Here is a 15,507-nt window from a genome sequence, read left to right on the forward strand (position 1 = left end):
AAGTACTTTCATGTACAAACAAGAACTCTCTTGTGATTAGCGCAACTATACACCAATTCCAATTACTTAGAATGCCAACAATGACTTCTCTACATGTATGTGGCATGGTGGCATGGCATTAGGCTCTGGGAAAACAAGAACACAGCTCAATCTAATTGAAAACCGCAAATGGAAATAATAAGGTAATTTAACAGGGCCATGGCAGAAGTAATCCTGTTGGCTTTGGTCCACCCACATAGTGGAGCAAACAGTCAATCAATCATTTGAACTGGAAGGCACTGCCAAACAAGCATTCCCATCGCAATGCATTTGGTCATTTTGACCTGGCCCCAAACAACACGACTATGCCAGCTGCACCTTCATTTGCCCTATTTGTTTATTAAAATTAAATTTTGCATAATAAACTATACGAAAAATTGCCTCAGACTTTGTTCTGGCTGTGTTCCTGTTTTTACCAGTCTGCTGCCGCCAGGCAATAATTTACTTTTACTTAGAGCAGCAGTTTGGATTTGAATAATTGATGAAATCGTCCATGAAAAGGCCATTCGTGCACTTTAAGCTGATTTACTCGGGTATCGAATTAAAATGCCCGCACACACAGAGTGCACTGACTGCCAAGGCAAGTCGACCCGCCTCGCACTCCATAAATCACGGTCCCCAGACAGGATGCCACATGCGGACCGAAAGAGCAGGACACACGGGAGTCCGAGGAGCTTGGCCAGGGAGTCAGTAAGGCCAAGGCCAACTGCGTAGTGGGCCAGCTTTAAGGACTTAAAGTACATTAAAATACACTGAAACTTAAGAATTTTAATTCAAAATCGACTTGTTAGTTGGACTCAAGGAAATAAACCAGAAGTCCAATTATATAGATTAGAAACTAGATGCGTGATAAATTTTTAATAATTTAAATGGCACTTCATCTTGAACACGAGCACATTTAGTAAATTCTAATTAGAATAACTAACAGGGTAAGTAGACGTCTAATTTTCTTTAACCTCAAACTCAATGTATTAAATTAGGCGTTTTCGGCCAGACACGCCTAAGCTGTTATTTATGCTGATTAATCTATTTATATGCCTCAAGTGCAGACCTTTAAGTCGGGCTCACCAGACTGAAAGAGTCCCTTGATTCATCTTGCATTTGCCATGAAGACAGTTGGGGAGCGCCCTCCACATTCCACCTTGACCCCTAACCCCTAGCCCACCTTTATTTTGCACTAATTTATCAGGTTTGTGGTTCATAACTCAGGCCTCAATCTTTTGTTCAAGGGAAAGGAGTCGCAGTTTAGGACTTTAGGTCGAATTCTGGATAACGGACACGGGACAATGGACAACGGACAACGGACAGTGGAAACGATGCGTTAGTGTTGTCTAGCTGCAGCAGCATCATCAGCATGATTAATTGATGAAAATCCTTTTTGCCATGCAGGATAATAAATTACAATACCAGGCCAAACGGACGGACGGCGGGCAGGTGGCATGGTAGCCAAAAGTAGGGGGAATCACAGACGTGTAGCATGTGTTGCAAATGGCTAACACAGACAACTTTGATTTAGCACGCCGAAAGGGGGTTTGCATATGCATGAGCTTGTGTTCGTGCTAGTGTGTGTGTTGGCCTCCCTCTGCATTGAATTAAACTCCACGGCGAGAATGAGTTCCGTTGCCGTTTCCATCGTATCCATTCCCTTGGCCAGGACGACGATGACGCGCTGCCTGTTTCCCAAATTAGCTTAATTTCATTTAAAAGGATACAGCGCTGCAAGCGGAGCACGGCGTGCCACGTTTGATTCCAGGGCAAGGGGGCACAGGTGTGTGGCAGCAGCTAACGAAGAGGAAAGTTAACTGGTTCCGTATGGAATCTGAAATATTTAACTAGTTGGCAGAAAGGAAAGCTGTGCATTGGCAAGTGGATTTATGCTGGATAGCTTTCGTTAAACCTTTGAGAAGCCCGGCGCAAAAGCTGATAAATCTAAGCCTTTCTATGCGCTTCTAATTATCTTTAGGATCTAAACGTCGACTACTCGTCGACATTTTTGTATAGATATAATTTCAGAGGAAAAACCGTTATGTGGAACACATATGAGTAGAAACTACATAGATGGTTTTGCTAGAGTTGCAGACTACTGATCTGGAGGAGGGCATCTAAAGGTCGGAAGGTCCCAGATCCTATTCTGCCACATTCCAGATTTTTGACGGGATTTTCCACGTCCGTGTGCAGAGGCTGCTGGCCTGTGTGTGTGTTTATAATTCATTAGTTTGCTAAATGTATTTCCTAGCTTAATTGGGTAGTAAAGCACACGGACTAAGCTCATAAAGCAGCCAGCAAGGCAAACAGCCAGCTTTCCTTCTCCAGCGAGTCCTTGACGATGCCTGATTAGCCAGTCGGAAGGAAAAGCAGCTGGCGAACAGGGAAAAGTGGGTGGATTCATACACTGGGGTTCATTTCGGCGGTGCAGTTGCCACGAATTGCTAACCGGATTGGTAGAGGAACACAATTCCGGTCAGCTCATTCGTTTGGCTTCAAAAGCAGCTCTTCCGCTGAGTCTTGACTGCAACGTGGCGTATGCTGAATATTTGAAGCGATGATTATGATTATCCACTACTCCAACTTCTCTCCTCAGTTCGCATTCGATCTATTAACGTCCTTTCCATACACATCCACAACGTTTCGCGTCTGCTCTTTTCCATAAGTCATTAATGTCTTATATCAATTTCCTTATAACCATTTGCTTACTTTTTTATAGCTTTTAGTTTGCATTCTGAAAAGTATGCATTACTATCGTAATTTCTCTCCATCAACGATTGTCTAGATTTTTATCTTAGCATACTTTAAGGACTTTTCGGTAGATTAGTAGAAATGGACCCCTATCATTTTTAGATTTTATGAGAAATCACAAGTAGGTTGCGATATTAAATCTCTGATTTATCCTGGCATTTGAAAGATCATGGGATGGGTTCGGAGTGTGCTATATCCGCACTTAAATTTCATTCATGATCTGGATCGTTAAGAGCTTATCGGCCCCATATACGTCGTCAGTTTGCTGAACTTTGCTCACTTTGCTCGGGGGAAATCGTTATGCGAACCGGTTTTATGTTCACACTATGATAGTCAAAGTTGAATTGCCCAAGCAGCATTGAAGCAAGTGAGCAATTAAAATTAGTCTAGTCGCAAGCCCGGTCCAAGATCGTGTGGAGAATCTTCCACAGCACAGAGATTATGCTCTTTGTTTCGCTCTCCGATTCTTTGTTGGGATTGGGAAAGCGTGGGTTTCGACACAAGACCATATCGTTAAGTGCACTCAATGTGGAATTATTAAGAAACAGAAACCCATTGCCTAAACAATAAAGAGAGACGTAAACAAAGAGCCACCTGAAACCGGCGACAACTGACGAGCTAAGAAGCATTCCCAACGTAACAATCGATCGGGGAATTGCTTAATCCCAGGTCCCCCGATCAGCGACGCTTTGTTCTTAATTTTCAATCAGCTTGTTGTTGCCGTGCGGTGACAGATTGCCGACTCAACTGGAAATGCAAACATGTATGCAGAGTTTCCAACTATCCGATACCTGATAGTAGGTTCTGTGAATACATTATATAATATTTCAAGTAAAAGAAAAACTAATGTAATTTGGTAGTAGGTTCTGTGAATACATTATATAATATTTCAAGTAAAAGAAAAGCTAATGTAATTTGATTTTTGTATGCAGATGGGCTGCTGGTTTATTCATAGCACTGTCACACATTAACAAACATGTTTCTAGGGTAATAACAAAGCAATATTTGATTTCACTGGTACTTGCAGAACCTAATGTATAAATAAACAATGTTCTTTCGGCAGAATTCGGTAAACAATATACCCCACTCTTGGCAAATACCGGGTAAAATCCAAAAGAAACAGAGACCGCCGGCAATTGAGATAGGAAGTACATAAATTTTAGCCATATGTCGATAAGATATACGTATACAAGCCAAACAGCCGTGTATCGAGGTGGCAAATTTTGGCAAATTTACAATTCGGCGACATCGTCTACGACTCTCGATTCTCGATTCGACCTTAACTTCATGATAATGGGTACTGGCGCTGGATCGGCCAGCCGTCCGCTTAGTAATCATTCACGTTTATCTGAGATTTGTAATTGCCGGAAAAAGATTCAGACCTAGGAAAAACTTTGTACTTTGTCCACAGAGCCCGAAGTAAATGATGTCACTGTCGTTTGATTGAACAAAGCCGAAATGCAATCGCACAGTGGGCCTAGGACCAACTAACAAATGCAGTTTTTATCACCTTAATAAATAAAATAAAAATATGTTTTGTTTGATAGATTTCTTAAGCATATCCTTCGAGGCAATTTAAAACCAAATACATTGGGATCCCATTGCTACCTCATAACCAACATATACAAAAGCTTAAACATCTGACAAAGTAAAAAAAAGTTTTTTTAACGATTCAAAAAATTGAAATTTATTTTCCTACTACCTAAAACTAAGGTAACAACTTTTTTAGTCACAAATAATTACGTAATCCATTGCAAGTAAACAACCTTGTATAAATTGATTGTTCAGCTCGAAATCGAAGCAAATATACATATGAATATTCAGGGAAGCCAGTACGAAGCAAACTTAGTTACTTACGATAAGATAGTCGATATCGCGCTTTGAAAGAGATTAGGTAAGCGAAACATGAGGTGACCCCGATATTTTTGGCGTATTTTTTATAAATTCTTGACCACTTCGACCCACTGTGCGGCGTCATCGCCGCTTGGCTTCGCTTCGCCCTGGAGCTTCGTGTCCGGAGAAGCCGCTTTCATTCAGTCACGGGCACCACTCAACCACAGTCGGATCTCTACAGACGGATCGGACGGGCACCACTGCACCACCACCACCACCTCGACTTCCCCATCCATTAGACACAGCCAGCATGAACAAGTACGGCATGTTGGCCATCTGCCTGCTGGCCGCCTTGGGCGCCCTGCTCCTAGAGGTAAGGGCAAGTCCGGCGGCCACCGGCTCCTCCACCACCAAGCTGGATCCCAGCCAGCTGGGCGGGCTTTCAGCCCAGTTCTTACCGCCCGAATACCGCAATACGAACGTCAGCACGGGTGAGTTCTTGTGGGTGTGACATAACCGCCAGCTAACCCTATTTACACCCTTTTAGAATAGATTCAATGAAAAAGTGGAAAAGCAAATATATGGCTTCTTGCCGAGGTCAAAAGCTTAGTAAATGAAGAATCTAATTTTTTATGAGATTAGTTCAGTTCTTATCAATTCTTCATCGTAAAATTGTCATTGCGTTTTGATTCTCTTTACCGGTCTTATGTACTGCTAGCTTCTGTCGAAATTTGCTCTTTGTAAGCAAATATTTTGTTTAGGCATTATATATAACTTTGGGAGACCCTCAAAGTCGAATTAGTAATATCAGGAATGCAGAATTGATTTTTTAAAAAGCTTAGCTGTTAAAATATGTATTACTCATAAATCTTATAACTCGTCGTCTTGTGTTTATGCACTTTGTTGCTGATTACAACTTGATCTTAAATAAATATATATGGAAACTTCAAGCAAAGCAATCCTAAGATATAATTTTGCTAAGCTAACAAATTACTGATTCTTTAGGAATTGTTACTTTAAAATCAAGTATTTAGTTTCTTTATGAAGATAAGGGCTTACACATGAATAACTCAGTCCTATATGTCTAACAATAATGTGGTTTTCAAAATCGCATAGTTTATATCATACACATGGTGACATGATATTTTGAGATCACCAATGATATCCAATCAATAAATCCCTATATCATCCCCTCCTTACAGAGGACATTAAGCGGATGTACCGCGAGAAGTGTAAAAAGGTGAACGGAGCGGACAACGCGACCTTTTACGACGAGATCGAGAAGGCGGCGACCAAGATGAGCACATGCATCAGCGGAGTGGCCAATCTGACCGCCCTGCAGGAGGAGATGGATCTGGCAAAACCGAAGGGCGACTTGGACACCGTGTTCCACAAGTACTGCCTGAAGGCCCCCGAGGCGGAGGCCTGTGTCAAGGAGTTCAACGAGAAGGCCCAGCACTGTTTGACCGCCGAGGAGAAGCGCCACCAGGAGACGGTGACCCGTATCGGAGCGGCTCTTTTGCAGTTCGCCTGTTCTCGTGGTGGCGACCAGATGGCCCTTTTCATCGCCGAGCAGGGCCCCGAATGCCTGGAGGCCAACAAGGAGGCCATCAGCAACTGCCTCAACCAGTCCTTCCACCAGTACATTCCCAAGGATGGCCAAGTTCCAGACCTAATGAGCAGCCCCGAGCTCTTCTTCTCGCCCACCCACTGCGTGGACTTGCAGCGCTTCGAGTCCTGTGTAATTCATCATTTGGAGCAGTGCACCGAGATCACACCTGCCAACATAGTTCAGTCAATTTTCCGCTTTGTGAAGAACGAGACCGATTGTCAGGCCTGGATGCAGGCCCGTGCCAACGAGAAGCCCGTCCTGCTGGCGGCCTCCATTAACAACACCGCTCCTGGACTCTCCTACTCCCTGGCCGGCCCTCTGCTGGGCGCCACAATGCTCCTGATGCGCCCCTGAATGCCAAAGCTCTTAAGGTCTTTTTTTTGCGATAACAAACGCCTCTGTATATTACTGACTTTTTTTTTGTGTGTGTAGAGTTGGTATTGAGTATCGGTACCATATAATTTAATGTCTCCTAAGGAATTGCTTATAATAAACCAGATTACGACGAACACACCACCTAAATGGAATGTCCGGCAGTCAAGACCCAACAAAAAACATATTAGCTGTCCAGCCGGAATTGGAAGGTAATATTTTTATGATACAAGATAAAGGTGATGTTTGAAATCAAGCGATGTGGTTGAAAAAAAGTGAAACTTGACTAGAATGCTCCGTATTTTTTTTTACAGAATTACTTCTTCTGTCTATTAAAAAATATGCGATTCCTGTTCCTACAACTTAGTGATGAGTCCAAAAGTCCATATATATTTTTGGATTGGCAATTTATTAAGGGAAGTAAAATTAGTGATAAGATATTATGCAAATACTTGCTACTACTCGAAATTGTCAACAGAAGTGACTCAGTCAGAAGACGCAGTTCCCCGGGACTTTGATCAATGACTGTCGAGCAGATAAGGTCGAAGCTCCTGGCCTTGTCTCTTTTTCTAACACAGCATAAACCTCGATCCGTAGATTGTGGCATACTCTTGGGCTAACCTTTTAAACCCCACTGGTGTTTGAATGATGCAGCACTACTCAACAAAAGCACTAAACTAGCTCCGATACGAGCTACGATAAGAAATATAAAAAAAGAAAACAGCAACATAAACGGCGGGCTTATCATGAGTAATGACTGGGTTTACCTGGCGAAATTGGGCAATTCTACGGCCACTGTATCTGGAATATTTTTCACTGGTTCTGCCTTGAAATCGGCTTATCTTTATCGTAGTATCTGCAATACCATCGGTGCTTTAATTGCTTTTGCACTGGATATGCCGAATTCGAACGCCAACTATTGCCAAATTTCGTTGATAAGCTACGATTGCGCGGGCCATATATCAATCACCATTCTTATATAACAGAGAGGGACCTGATCTACGTACAAACACATATCTCACTGTTTATTCTTAAGAATTCCTAATTATAAAGAAATAATCGACGAATATTAGAGAGCGAGTGAGTGCGAAGAGATAAGGAAATAATCTATCTTACTTTTTTTCTTATTCAAATCGATCAAGTACTCACTCAAGTCTGACCCATTACATTTTTTTCAAATCAAATTAACCAAATAGACATCAATGTTTTGGTGGACTATTTTCGGAATGAAATTTTTCCGATAAACGCACACCGACTGGTGTTCGGGAGTTAATGAGGTTCCCATGCTCGGAAAAGGTTGTGAAAAAACTATCGAACCAATAGAAGTATGAGTGACGCGCGGATGTGACGACTTCGACTCCACTCCCCTGGCGATAAGTTTTGTTTTCTATTTGGCCCCAGACCGGGAACATTCAATCAGTGTGAATTCCGTGCTTATCACTGCAGCGAAACCAGGAGAACAACTACTTTTTAAACTTCGGGTTGATGATGGATGGATCTCCTGCAGTTCTAGCTCCAAGCGATAAGTCTTGACACTTAATAACATACTGAGTATATTTAATACAAATATAATAAATACAAAAAAAAATCTTATATTAGGTGTATAATCGGTTCTTCGATTATCAGATGCCAAGTACTTTGCCGGTTCGGTTAATTATTAGTTAATTAACAGGAGATTAGAAAAGTAATTAAAATTCTTCCAAACAGACAGTAAGCAATACCAAAAATAAATGTGTAGATAGTCTGAGTAAGTTGACCCTGAAACGACCCCAAAGTACCGAGCGAAGAAGCTATAACAAACCTTAGCTAACTAAACCACAACTTAGGATACGGGCTGCGGAGGAGCCATCGGGAATTGCTGGAGGGGCTGTTGCTCCAGGTCGTCGCCCTCCTGGTCGAGCGACTCCTCCAGCTGCTCTTCGGGATCGCTGCTTTGGGACAGCACATCGTCCAGATGGAGCCACACATATTCCACGGCGGCGCGCAATTCGCTGGCGAATCGCCAGATACTGCGGTCCTCCACCAGATCGGTGAAGTTGTACTTGGTGTCGGGCTCCCGGTAGTGCTGCATCTGGGCCACCGAGGTGTCCAGGGTGCGGGGATTGCAGCCGCCGGGCAGCCACTTGAGGGTGAAGTGGTTATGCAGCGTCAGCGACAGACGGGCATTGTGGAAGCACTTGGTGGCCCTGCCCGGCAAGGAGTAGTTTCTCAGCCGCTGCGTGTGCTGCAGGACGAACAGCTCGCCGGCGATGGCCTGCTCCTCGTGGTTGCTCAGCTCGGAGAGCACCTTGGTGAAGTACGAGTTGATAAAGCACAGCGCAGGAAAGCGCCCCGCGCACTTGCCACCCTTCTCGATCTCCAGGTCGTGGGTCTTCTGCACCAGCTGATGCCAGTTGCGGTGCTCGCCCAGCGGCATGATCACCTCATCCACATCGACGTTCACCATATAGTCGTGCCTATACAGATTCCTGTAAAAGCAATCGTTGTAGGGTATCAGCTCGTTCAGTCGCTTCTCCTGCTTCCTCTGCTGCAGGAGCATGTGCTGGTAGTGCCTCAGCCGGGGCATTCCATTGGCCAGGGTCAGGGGTCGCAGCTCCAGGTATCCCGTTCGCTGATAGTAGTCCAGAACCCTCTGAACCGCCGGATGCACATCGTACATATAGGCATAGATCCGCGAAGCGCCCAGGATGCGCTGCAGCTCGAACCACTCGATCAGGCGCTCCGATAGATCCACATATGGAAAGTCGAAGCCCTTGAGGCAAACGCCGAAGTTCAAGTGTACTTCGGAGACATTCAGGCCCTTGGTGGTGGCATTTTGGGAGGGTGAGGTCACCACCGGCTGCTCCTGGTTGACGTTCACCCGCAGAGAATTGCTGGCCTTATCGCAGCGCCGCGCAACGAGTGACACCGTTTTGGGCAGTGACTGCAGCGCTGCCGGTGGCAATTCCCTGGGAATCGGACAGCTCAGCAGGTGCGGATAGTTGAGATACCGCTTGCTGCCCCACGCCTTGACCCACACACTAAGGAACTCCGACACGGGCACGAACACCGGCTCCCGATAACCCTCGAACCACAGTTGGCAGTGGGTGGGCGGAAACTCGTCTCCGATCTGATTGGCAGTCACCAAAATCCTCACCGTGGGCAGCTTGACCGCCTTCCGCCTGTCCAGATAGGCGGCGTACAGGCGAAAGGTCACGTTGGCGTTCACAAAGGTCTGCCAGTAGATGTTATGCAACTGCAGGTCCAGGGGATCGGGATAGGGGGCACATGTGGTGTTCTTCCTGTAGCGCAAGGGCTTGGCCCAATGGTACCAGAAACCGTAGTTCACCTCGGGCAGCTCCTGCTCCAGCTGTCGCACCAGCTCCTCTCGGATGGGCTCTTCCAGATGGCGAACCGGCGGTGGGGTCACCTTCACCAGCCCCCCGTCTCCTCCACTCCGTCCCAGGGTAGTGGGATTCAGCTCATCCGAGCGCTGCAGTGCGCCCAGGAGGAGGAGGATCGCGAAGAGGGCCGCCGTCACCAGAACCGTGAGCCGAACGAAGCCACCTCTTGTTGACATTATGCTCGACTGCGTACTGAGCACCAAAGCACTGGCGCACTGGGAATGGATTCCCGGCACCTGGGAACGCAATCTAATCAAAGCGAGAGTGGCTGAGGCGATGATAACCGCCCTCATGCTGAGTTATCTATGACCGCGAGCAGCCGGGCTTTATCAATTAACCGAATTTAGTTGGCCCAATCCAATCGCATAATAAATATAAATGAATTGGGGTTTCTTCAATTTTGAGCAAGTGCTAGTTTGTAAAACGCCGTGTTTATCGGGATTTAATTTGTGTGAAGCAAATCGATACAAAGAAATATTAAGATATTGGTCACGATTCAAGTTAAAATTAATTTTAATGTATTATTCATGCAAACACCAAAATCTAGAAGTGTAGTTTTGGTCTTCCATTCATGACCCCATGGGAAATATGGAAAAATTTGACATGAAAATGGGTTAAAATTTTGACCATCGTTTAACAGAAAAATTTTTATTTAGAAAGTAAGAAAGTTTAAGCACAAACTCATAGAGGTATCCCACGTCTGAATCGGAATACAATAACTAAAGTTATGGGATCTAGAAATGCAGTTTTGGTCTCCCATTCTCAGGCATGGCAATAATAAAAAAAATTGGACATGAAAATGGATTAAAATTTTTACCATCGTTTAAATGAAGATAATTAATACAGAAAGTAAGATAATTAAAGCACAAACTCATAGAGGTATCCCACGTCTAAATCGGGATACAATAACTAAAGTTATGGCATCTAGAAATGCAGTTTTTGTCAACCATTCAGGACCCCATAGGAAATATGGAAAAATTTGACATGAAAATGGGTTGAAATTTTGACCATCGTTTTAAAGAACAATTTTAATATAGAAAGTAAGATGATTCAAGCACAAATTCATAGAGGTATCCCACGTCTAAATCGGGACACAATAACTAAAGTTATGGAATCTAGAAGTGCAGTTTTGGTCTCCCATTCAGGACCCCATAGGAAATATGGAAAAATTTGACATGAAAATGGGTTGAAATTTTGACCATCGTTTTAAAGAAAAATGTTAATATAGAAAGTAAGATAATTCAAGCACAAACTCATAGAGGTATCCCTCGTCTACATCGGGACACAATAACCAAAGTTATGGAATCTAGAAGTGCAGTTTTGGTCACCCATTCAGGACCCCATAGGAAATATGGAAAAATTTGACATGAAAATGGGTTGAAATTTTGACCATCGTTTTAAAGAACAATTTTAATATAGAAAGTAAGATGATTCAAGCACAAATTCATAGAGGTATCCCACGTCTAAATCGGGACACAATAACTAAAGTTATGGAATCTAGAAGTGCAGTTTTGGTCTCCCATTCAGGACCCCATGGGAAGTACGGAAAAATTTGACATGAAAATGGGTTGAAATTTTGACTATCGTTTAAACGAAAAATTGGAATACAGAAAGTAAGATAATTCAACCACAAACTCATAGAGGTATCCCACGTCTAAATCGGGATACAATAACTAAAGTAATGAATTCTAGAAGTGCAGTTTTGGTCTCCCATTCAGGACCCCATGGGAAGTAAGGAAAAATTTGACATGAAAATGGGTTGAAATTTTGACCATCCTTTAAACGAAAAATTGGAATACAGAAAGTAAGATAATTCAACTACAAACTCATAGAGGTATCCCTCGTCTACATCGGGACACAATAACTAAAGTTATGGAATCTAGAAGTGCAGTTTTGGTCTCCCATTCAGGACCCCATAGGAAATATGGAAAAATTTGACATGAAAATGGGTTGAAATTTTGACCATCGTTTAAACGAAAAATTGGAATACAGAAAGTAAGATAATTCAACTACAAACTCATAGAGGTATCCCACGTCTAAATCGGGATACAATAACTAAAGTAATGAATTCTAGAAGTGCAGTTTTGGTCTCCCATTCAGGACCCCATAGGAAATATGGAAAAATTTGACATGAAAATGGGTTGAAATTTTGACCATCGTTTTAAAGAACAATTTTAATATAGAAAGTAAGATGATTCAAGCACAAATTCATAGAGGTATCCCACGTCTAAATCGGGACACAATAACTAAAGTTATGGAATCTAGAAGTGCAGTTTTGGTCTCCCATTCAGGACCCCATGGGAAGTACGGAAAAATTTGACATGAAAATGGGTTGAAATTTTGACTATCGTTTAAACGAAAAATTGGAATACAGAAAGTAAGATAATTCAACCACAAACTCATAGAGGTATCCCACGTCTAAATCGGGATACAATAACTAAAGTAATGAATTCTAGAAGTGCAGTTTTGGTCTCCCATTCAGGACCCCATGGGAAGTAAGGAAAAATTTGACATGAAAATGGGTTGAAATTTTGACCATCCTTTAAACGAAAAATTGGAATACAGAAAGTAAGATGATTCAAGCACAAATTCATAGAGGTATCCCACGTCTACATCGGGACACAATAACTAAAGTTATGGAATCTAGAAGTGCAGTTTTGGTCTCCCATTCAGGACCCCATAGGAAATATGGAAAAATTTGACATGAAAATGGGTTGAAATTTTGACCATCGTTTAAACGAAAAATTGGAATACAGAAAGTAAGATAATTCAACTACAAACTCATAGAGGTATCCCACGTCTAAATCGGGATACAATAACTAAAGTAATGAATTCTAGAAGTGCAGTTTTGGTCTCCCATTCAGGACCCCATGGGAAGTAAGAAAAATTTGACATCAAAATGGGTTGAAATTTTGACCATCCTTTAAAATAAAAATTGGAATACAGAACGTAAGATAATTCAACCACAAACTCATAGAGGTGTCCCACGCCTGAATCGGGATACAATAACTAAAGTTATGGAATATAGAAGTGTAGTTTTGGTCTCCCATTCAGGACCGCTTAGGAAATATGGAAAAATTTGACATGAAAATGGGTTGAAATTTTGACCATCGTTTTAAAGAAAAAGGTTAATATAGGAAGTAAGATAATTAAAGCACAAACTCATAGAGGTATCCCACGTCTAAATCGGGATACAATAACTAAAGTTATGGCATCTAGAAATTCAGTTTTGGTCACACATTCCAGGACCCCATGGCAATAATGGAAAAATTTGACATGAAAATGGGTTAAAATCTCGACCATCGTTTAAAAAAAAACAAATTAAATAAAGAGTAAGATAGTTCAATCACAAACTCATGGAGGTATCCCACGTCTAAATCGGGATACAATAACTTTAGTTATGGAATCTAGAAGTGCAGTTTTTGGTCTCCCTTCTAGACCCCAAGGAAAGTACGAAAAAAAAAAAAAGAACATGACAGCTTAAATTTTGATCCTCGTTTAAAAGAAAAACTTGTACGTAGAATGTCAGAGAACTCAACTACGAACTCGTAGGAGACTCTATGACTCCAGTTATTAATTATACATAGAATCATAGACTAATCTCTCAAAGCTCATTGTTGGGAACACCTAATCTCTATACCAGGAACAAACGATATTTCACATTTGGAGGAAGAGCACTAGCTAATATCCGGAGATTCTGCTAATGAAACGCTCAAATATGCATGAGGTTGGTGTGGGTCACGAAATCCTACTCTTTTAGTCGGAGGAGAAAGACTTGTGAAAGCATAATTTCTGTGTAAATTGTTTCCACCAAACTATGCAACAATAATTCCGACTTTTTTACTCCCCTGAGCATCGTAAATGCTTTTGTTTTGTTTCCCTTCCCGCTCGCTATTATTTTTGTATTCCCCATTACTTTAACTTTTTGCGTTTCCTTGCGCTGCTGCTGTTATTTTTACAAGTAATTTAAAAATAATTTTAACAGGGGGTGCCGCAGGGCTTTTGGCCGGGTGCGAAGTTTGCTTTATTGACATTGTCACCCCGGTTGAGCTCAGCTCGTGACAATGAACCAACCTGGAGGACGAGAGCGAGGATGGCTATGGACTACGGACTACAGACTACGGACTACAACTACCTCGGCAACGACAGGATAATAAAATTGTGAAACAACTTTTTAATGAGAAACACTTTTTGCACATTGCAGTGGCCAGGGGGATTCCCGGTAGTCGGTAAATTGTTGCCCCCGAACGATGATGATAGCCACATAATGATGATGAAGATGGAAATGCTTGCTGATGGCAGTCGGGATAGTTCAGGACAGGACAGTACGGGACGCTCACCTGTTGCCGTATCATACGCACACAAACCATAAACTAGAAAATATAAACTATAGCTATGCCCACCATTTCGCGATCGATTCTACGGCCACATAGTGAAAACTTTTTTACCAGTCTATCGAGTCTACAATTAACAATGAACATTTTACGCCGCACTACTGCAAAACTGCAAACTTTCCGCCGTAATTGCCCAGAAAAGTAACACAAATGAAACGCATTGACGCTTAATTACTTTTGCTAAATGGCACGAGCCCGGCAGCCATCTACCATTCCCCATCCTGCATCCTCCATCCTCGTCCTGAAAAAGTCCTCTTCGAATGGGCGAGGCAAACAGGAGGAAAAATGGGAAGGATGGTCTAAAGGTGGAGCTCCATTTGGCAAGCGGGTGTTTGGCTTTGGTTTCGCTTCTTTCTCGGCAATGCTTTGAATTTTACCAGAGTCGTTGCAATTTACGGCACTCACTTGCTGACTGAACCGACTGGAATTGTTCCTGCCATGAGGAAGTACCGATTTTGAATCAATGGGTTTTTAATTTTAAAAATTTATTTTACTCTAATCTATTTAGTTATTAAACCTAAAATATCAAGGGAGTGAAATGCATTTCATCTATATGGACTCATCGTTATTACAGGGAATTCCTAATGGCTCATTACAAATACTAGTTATCTTATTCTCTGAAGTAATACCCCTATTGGTTTTAAAGCATATAACCTACTTTTTCTTAATGGCTCATTAAAAACATCAGTTTTATCATTCCATAAAGAAATAAACCTTTTCATTCTTAAGCATACAATCTACTTCTTATCGCCAGAACGATTTAAGAACTCTTCCAACTAGTTCACCATTTCGTACGGTACCTTTATATTCTAAACCCCAAACGTATTACCCTGATTGCAATCGTGTAGCGTAGTGAACATGTGAGGCCTTTAGGGTGCTGCGAGTCGGCACGATTTGACTTTTGTCGACGTCACAATTTGGAGAAGTTTACCCACTTCTGGCGCCGCACAAAACTTGGACCAAAAAGTTGCCCTGCCACTTGGCAAATGCAAGTTTTTGATTAAAAGCCACCGCCGCCTCCTGCTCCCAGTTTTGCAGTAGCAGTTCCAGCAGCCAGCAAAGTTTTATGCCAGGGCTAGAGCCGGAGAAATTGTTAATTGAATGCATTTGGGGTCCTTGCAATGTTTGCCTGTGCGTG

General features: G+C 42.5%; 4 protein-coding genes across 9 annotated transcripts in view; 1 reads left to right on the plus strand and 3 right to left on the minus strand.

Annotated features, from left to right (window-relative positions):
• LOC108015157 (uncharacterized) overlaps positions 1-15,507 on the minus strand; it is a 176,348-nt gene that overhangs the window by 124,404 nt on the left and 36,437 nt on the right. The window lies entirely within an intron of this gene.
• Positions 1-15,507, minus strand: part of eIF4E7 (eukaryotic translation initiation factor 4E7) — a 63,284-nt gene that overhangs the window by 11,343 nt on the left and 36,434 nt on the right. The window lies entirely within an intron of this gene.
• On the plus strand, positions 4,797-6,729 carry LOC108015160 (27 kDa hemolymph protein). Its single transcript, XM_017081439.4, has 2 exons — positions 4,797-5,099; positions 5,811-6,729. The coding sequence occupies exons 1-2, from the start codon at positions 4,919-4,921 to the stop codon at positions 6,572-6,574; spliced, it is 945 nt and encodes a 314-aa protein (XP_016936928.3). The 5' UTR covers positions 4,797-4,918; the 3' UTR covers positions 6,575-6,729.
• On the minus strand, positions 8,170-10,179 carry LOC108015155 (uncharacterized). Its single transcript, XM_017081432.4, has one exon. It carries the CDS (start codon positions 10,149-10,151, stop codon positions 8,415-8,417), a length of 1,737 nt encoding a protein of 578 aa, XP_016936921.3. The 5' UTR covers positions 10,152-10,179; the 3' UTR covers positions 8,170-8,414.

Source organism: Drosophila suzukii, chromosome X (assembly GCF_043229965.1).
Source record: "Drosophila suzukii chromosome X, CBGP_Dsuzu_IsoJpt1.0, whole genome shotgun sequence".
In the NCBI taxonomy this organism is placed as follows: Eukaryota; Metazoa; Arthropoda; class Insecta; order Diptera; family Drosophilidae; genus Drosophila; species Drosophila suzukii.

Excerpts from the sequence above, each read along its gene's own strand:
- LOC108015155 (XM_017081432.4), bottom strand. The coding sequence starts at position 10,151 with ATGTCAACAAGAGGTGGCTTCGTTCGGCTCACGGTTCTGGTGACGGCG.
- LOC108015160 (XM_017081439.4), top strand. The coding sequence starts at position 4,919 with ATGAACAAGTACGGCATGTTGGCCATCTGCCTGCTGGCCGCCTTGGGC. Across the intron at positions 5,100-5,810 it reads CAATACGAACGTCAGCACGG|AGGACATTAAGCGGATGTAC; the intron begins GTGAGTTCTTGT and ends CCCTCCTTACAG.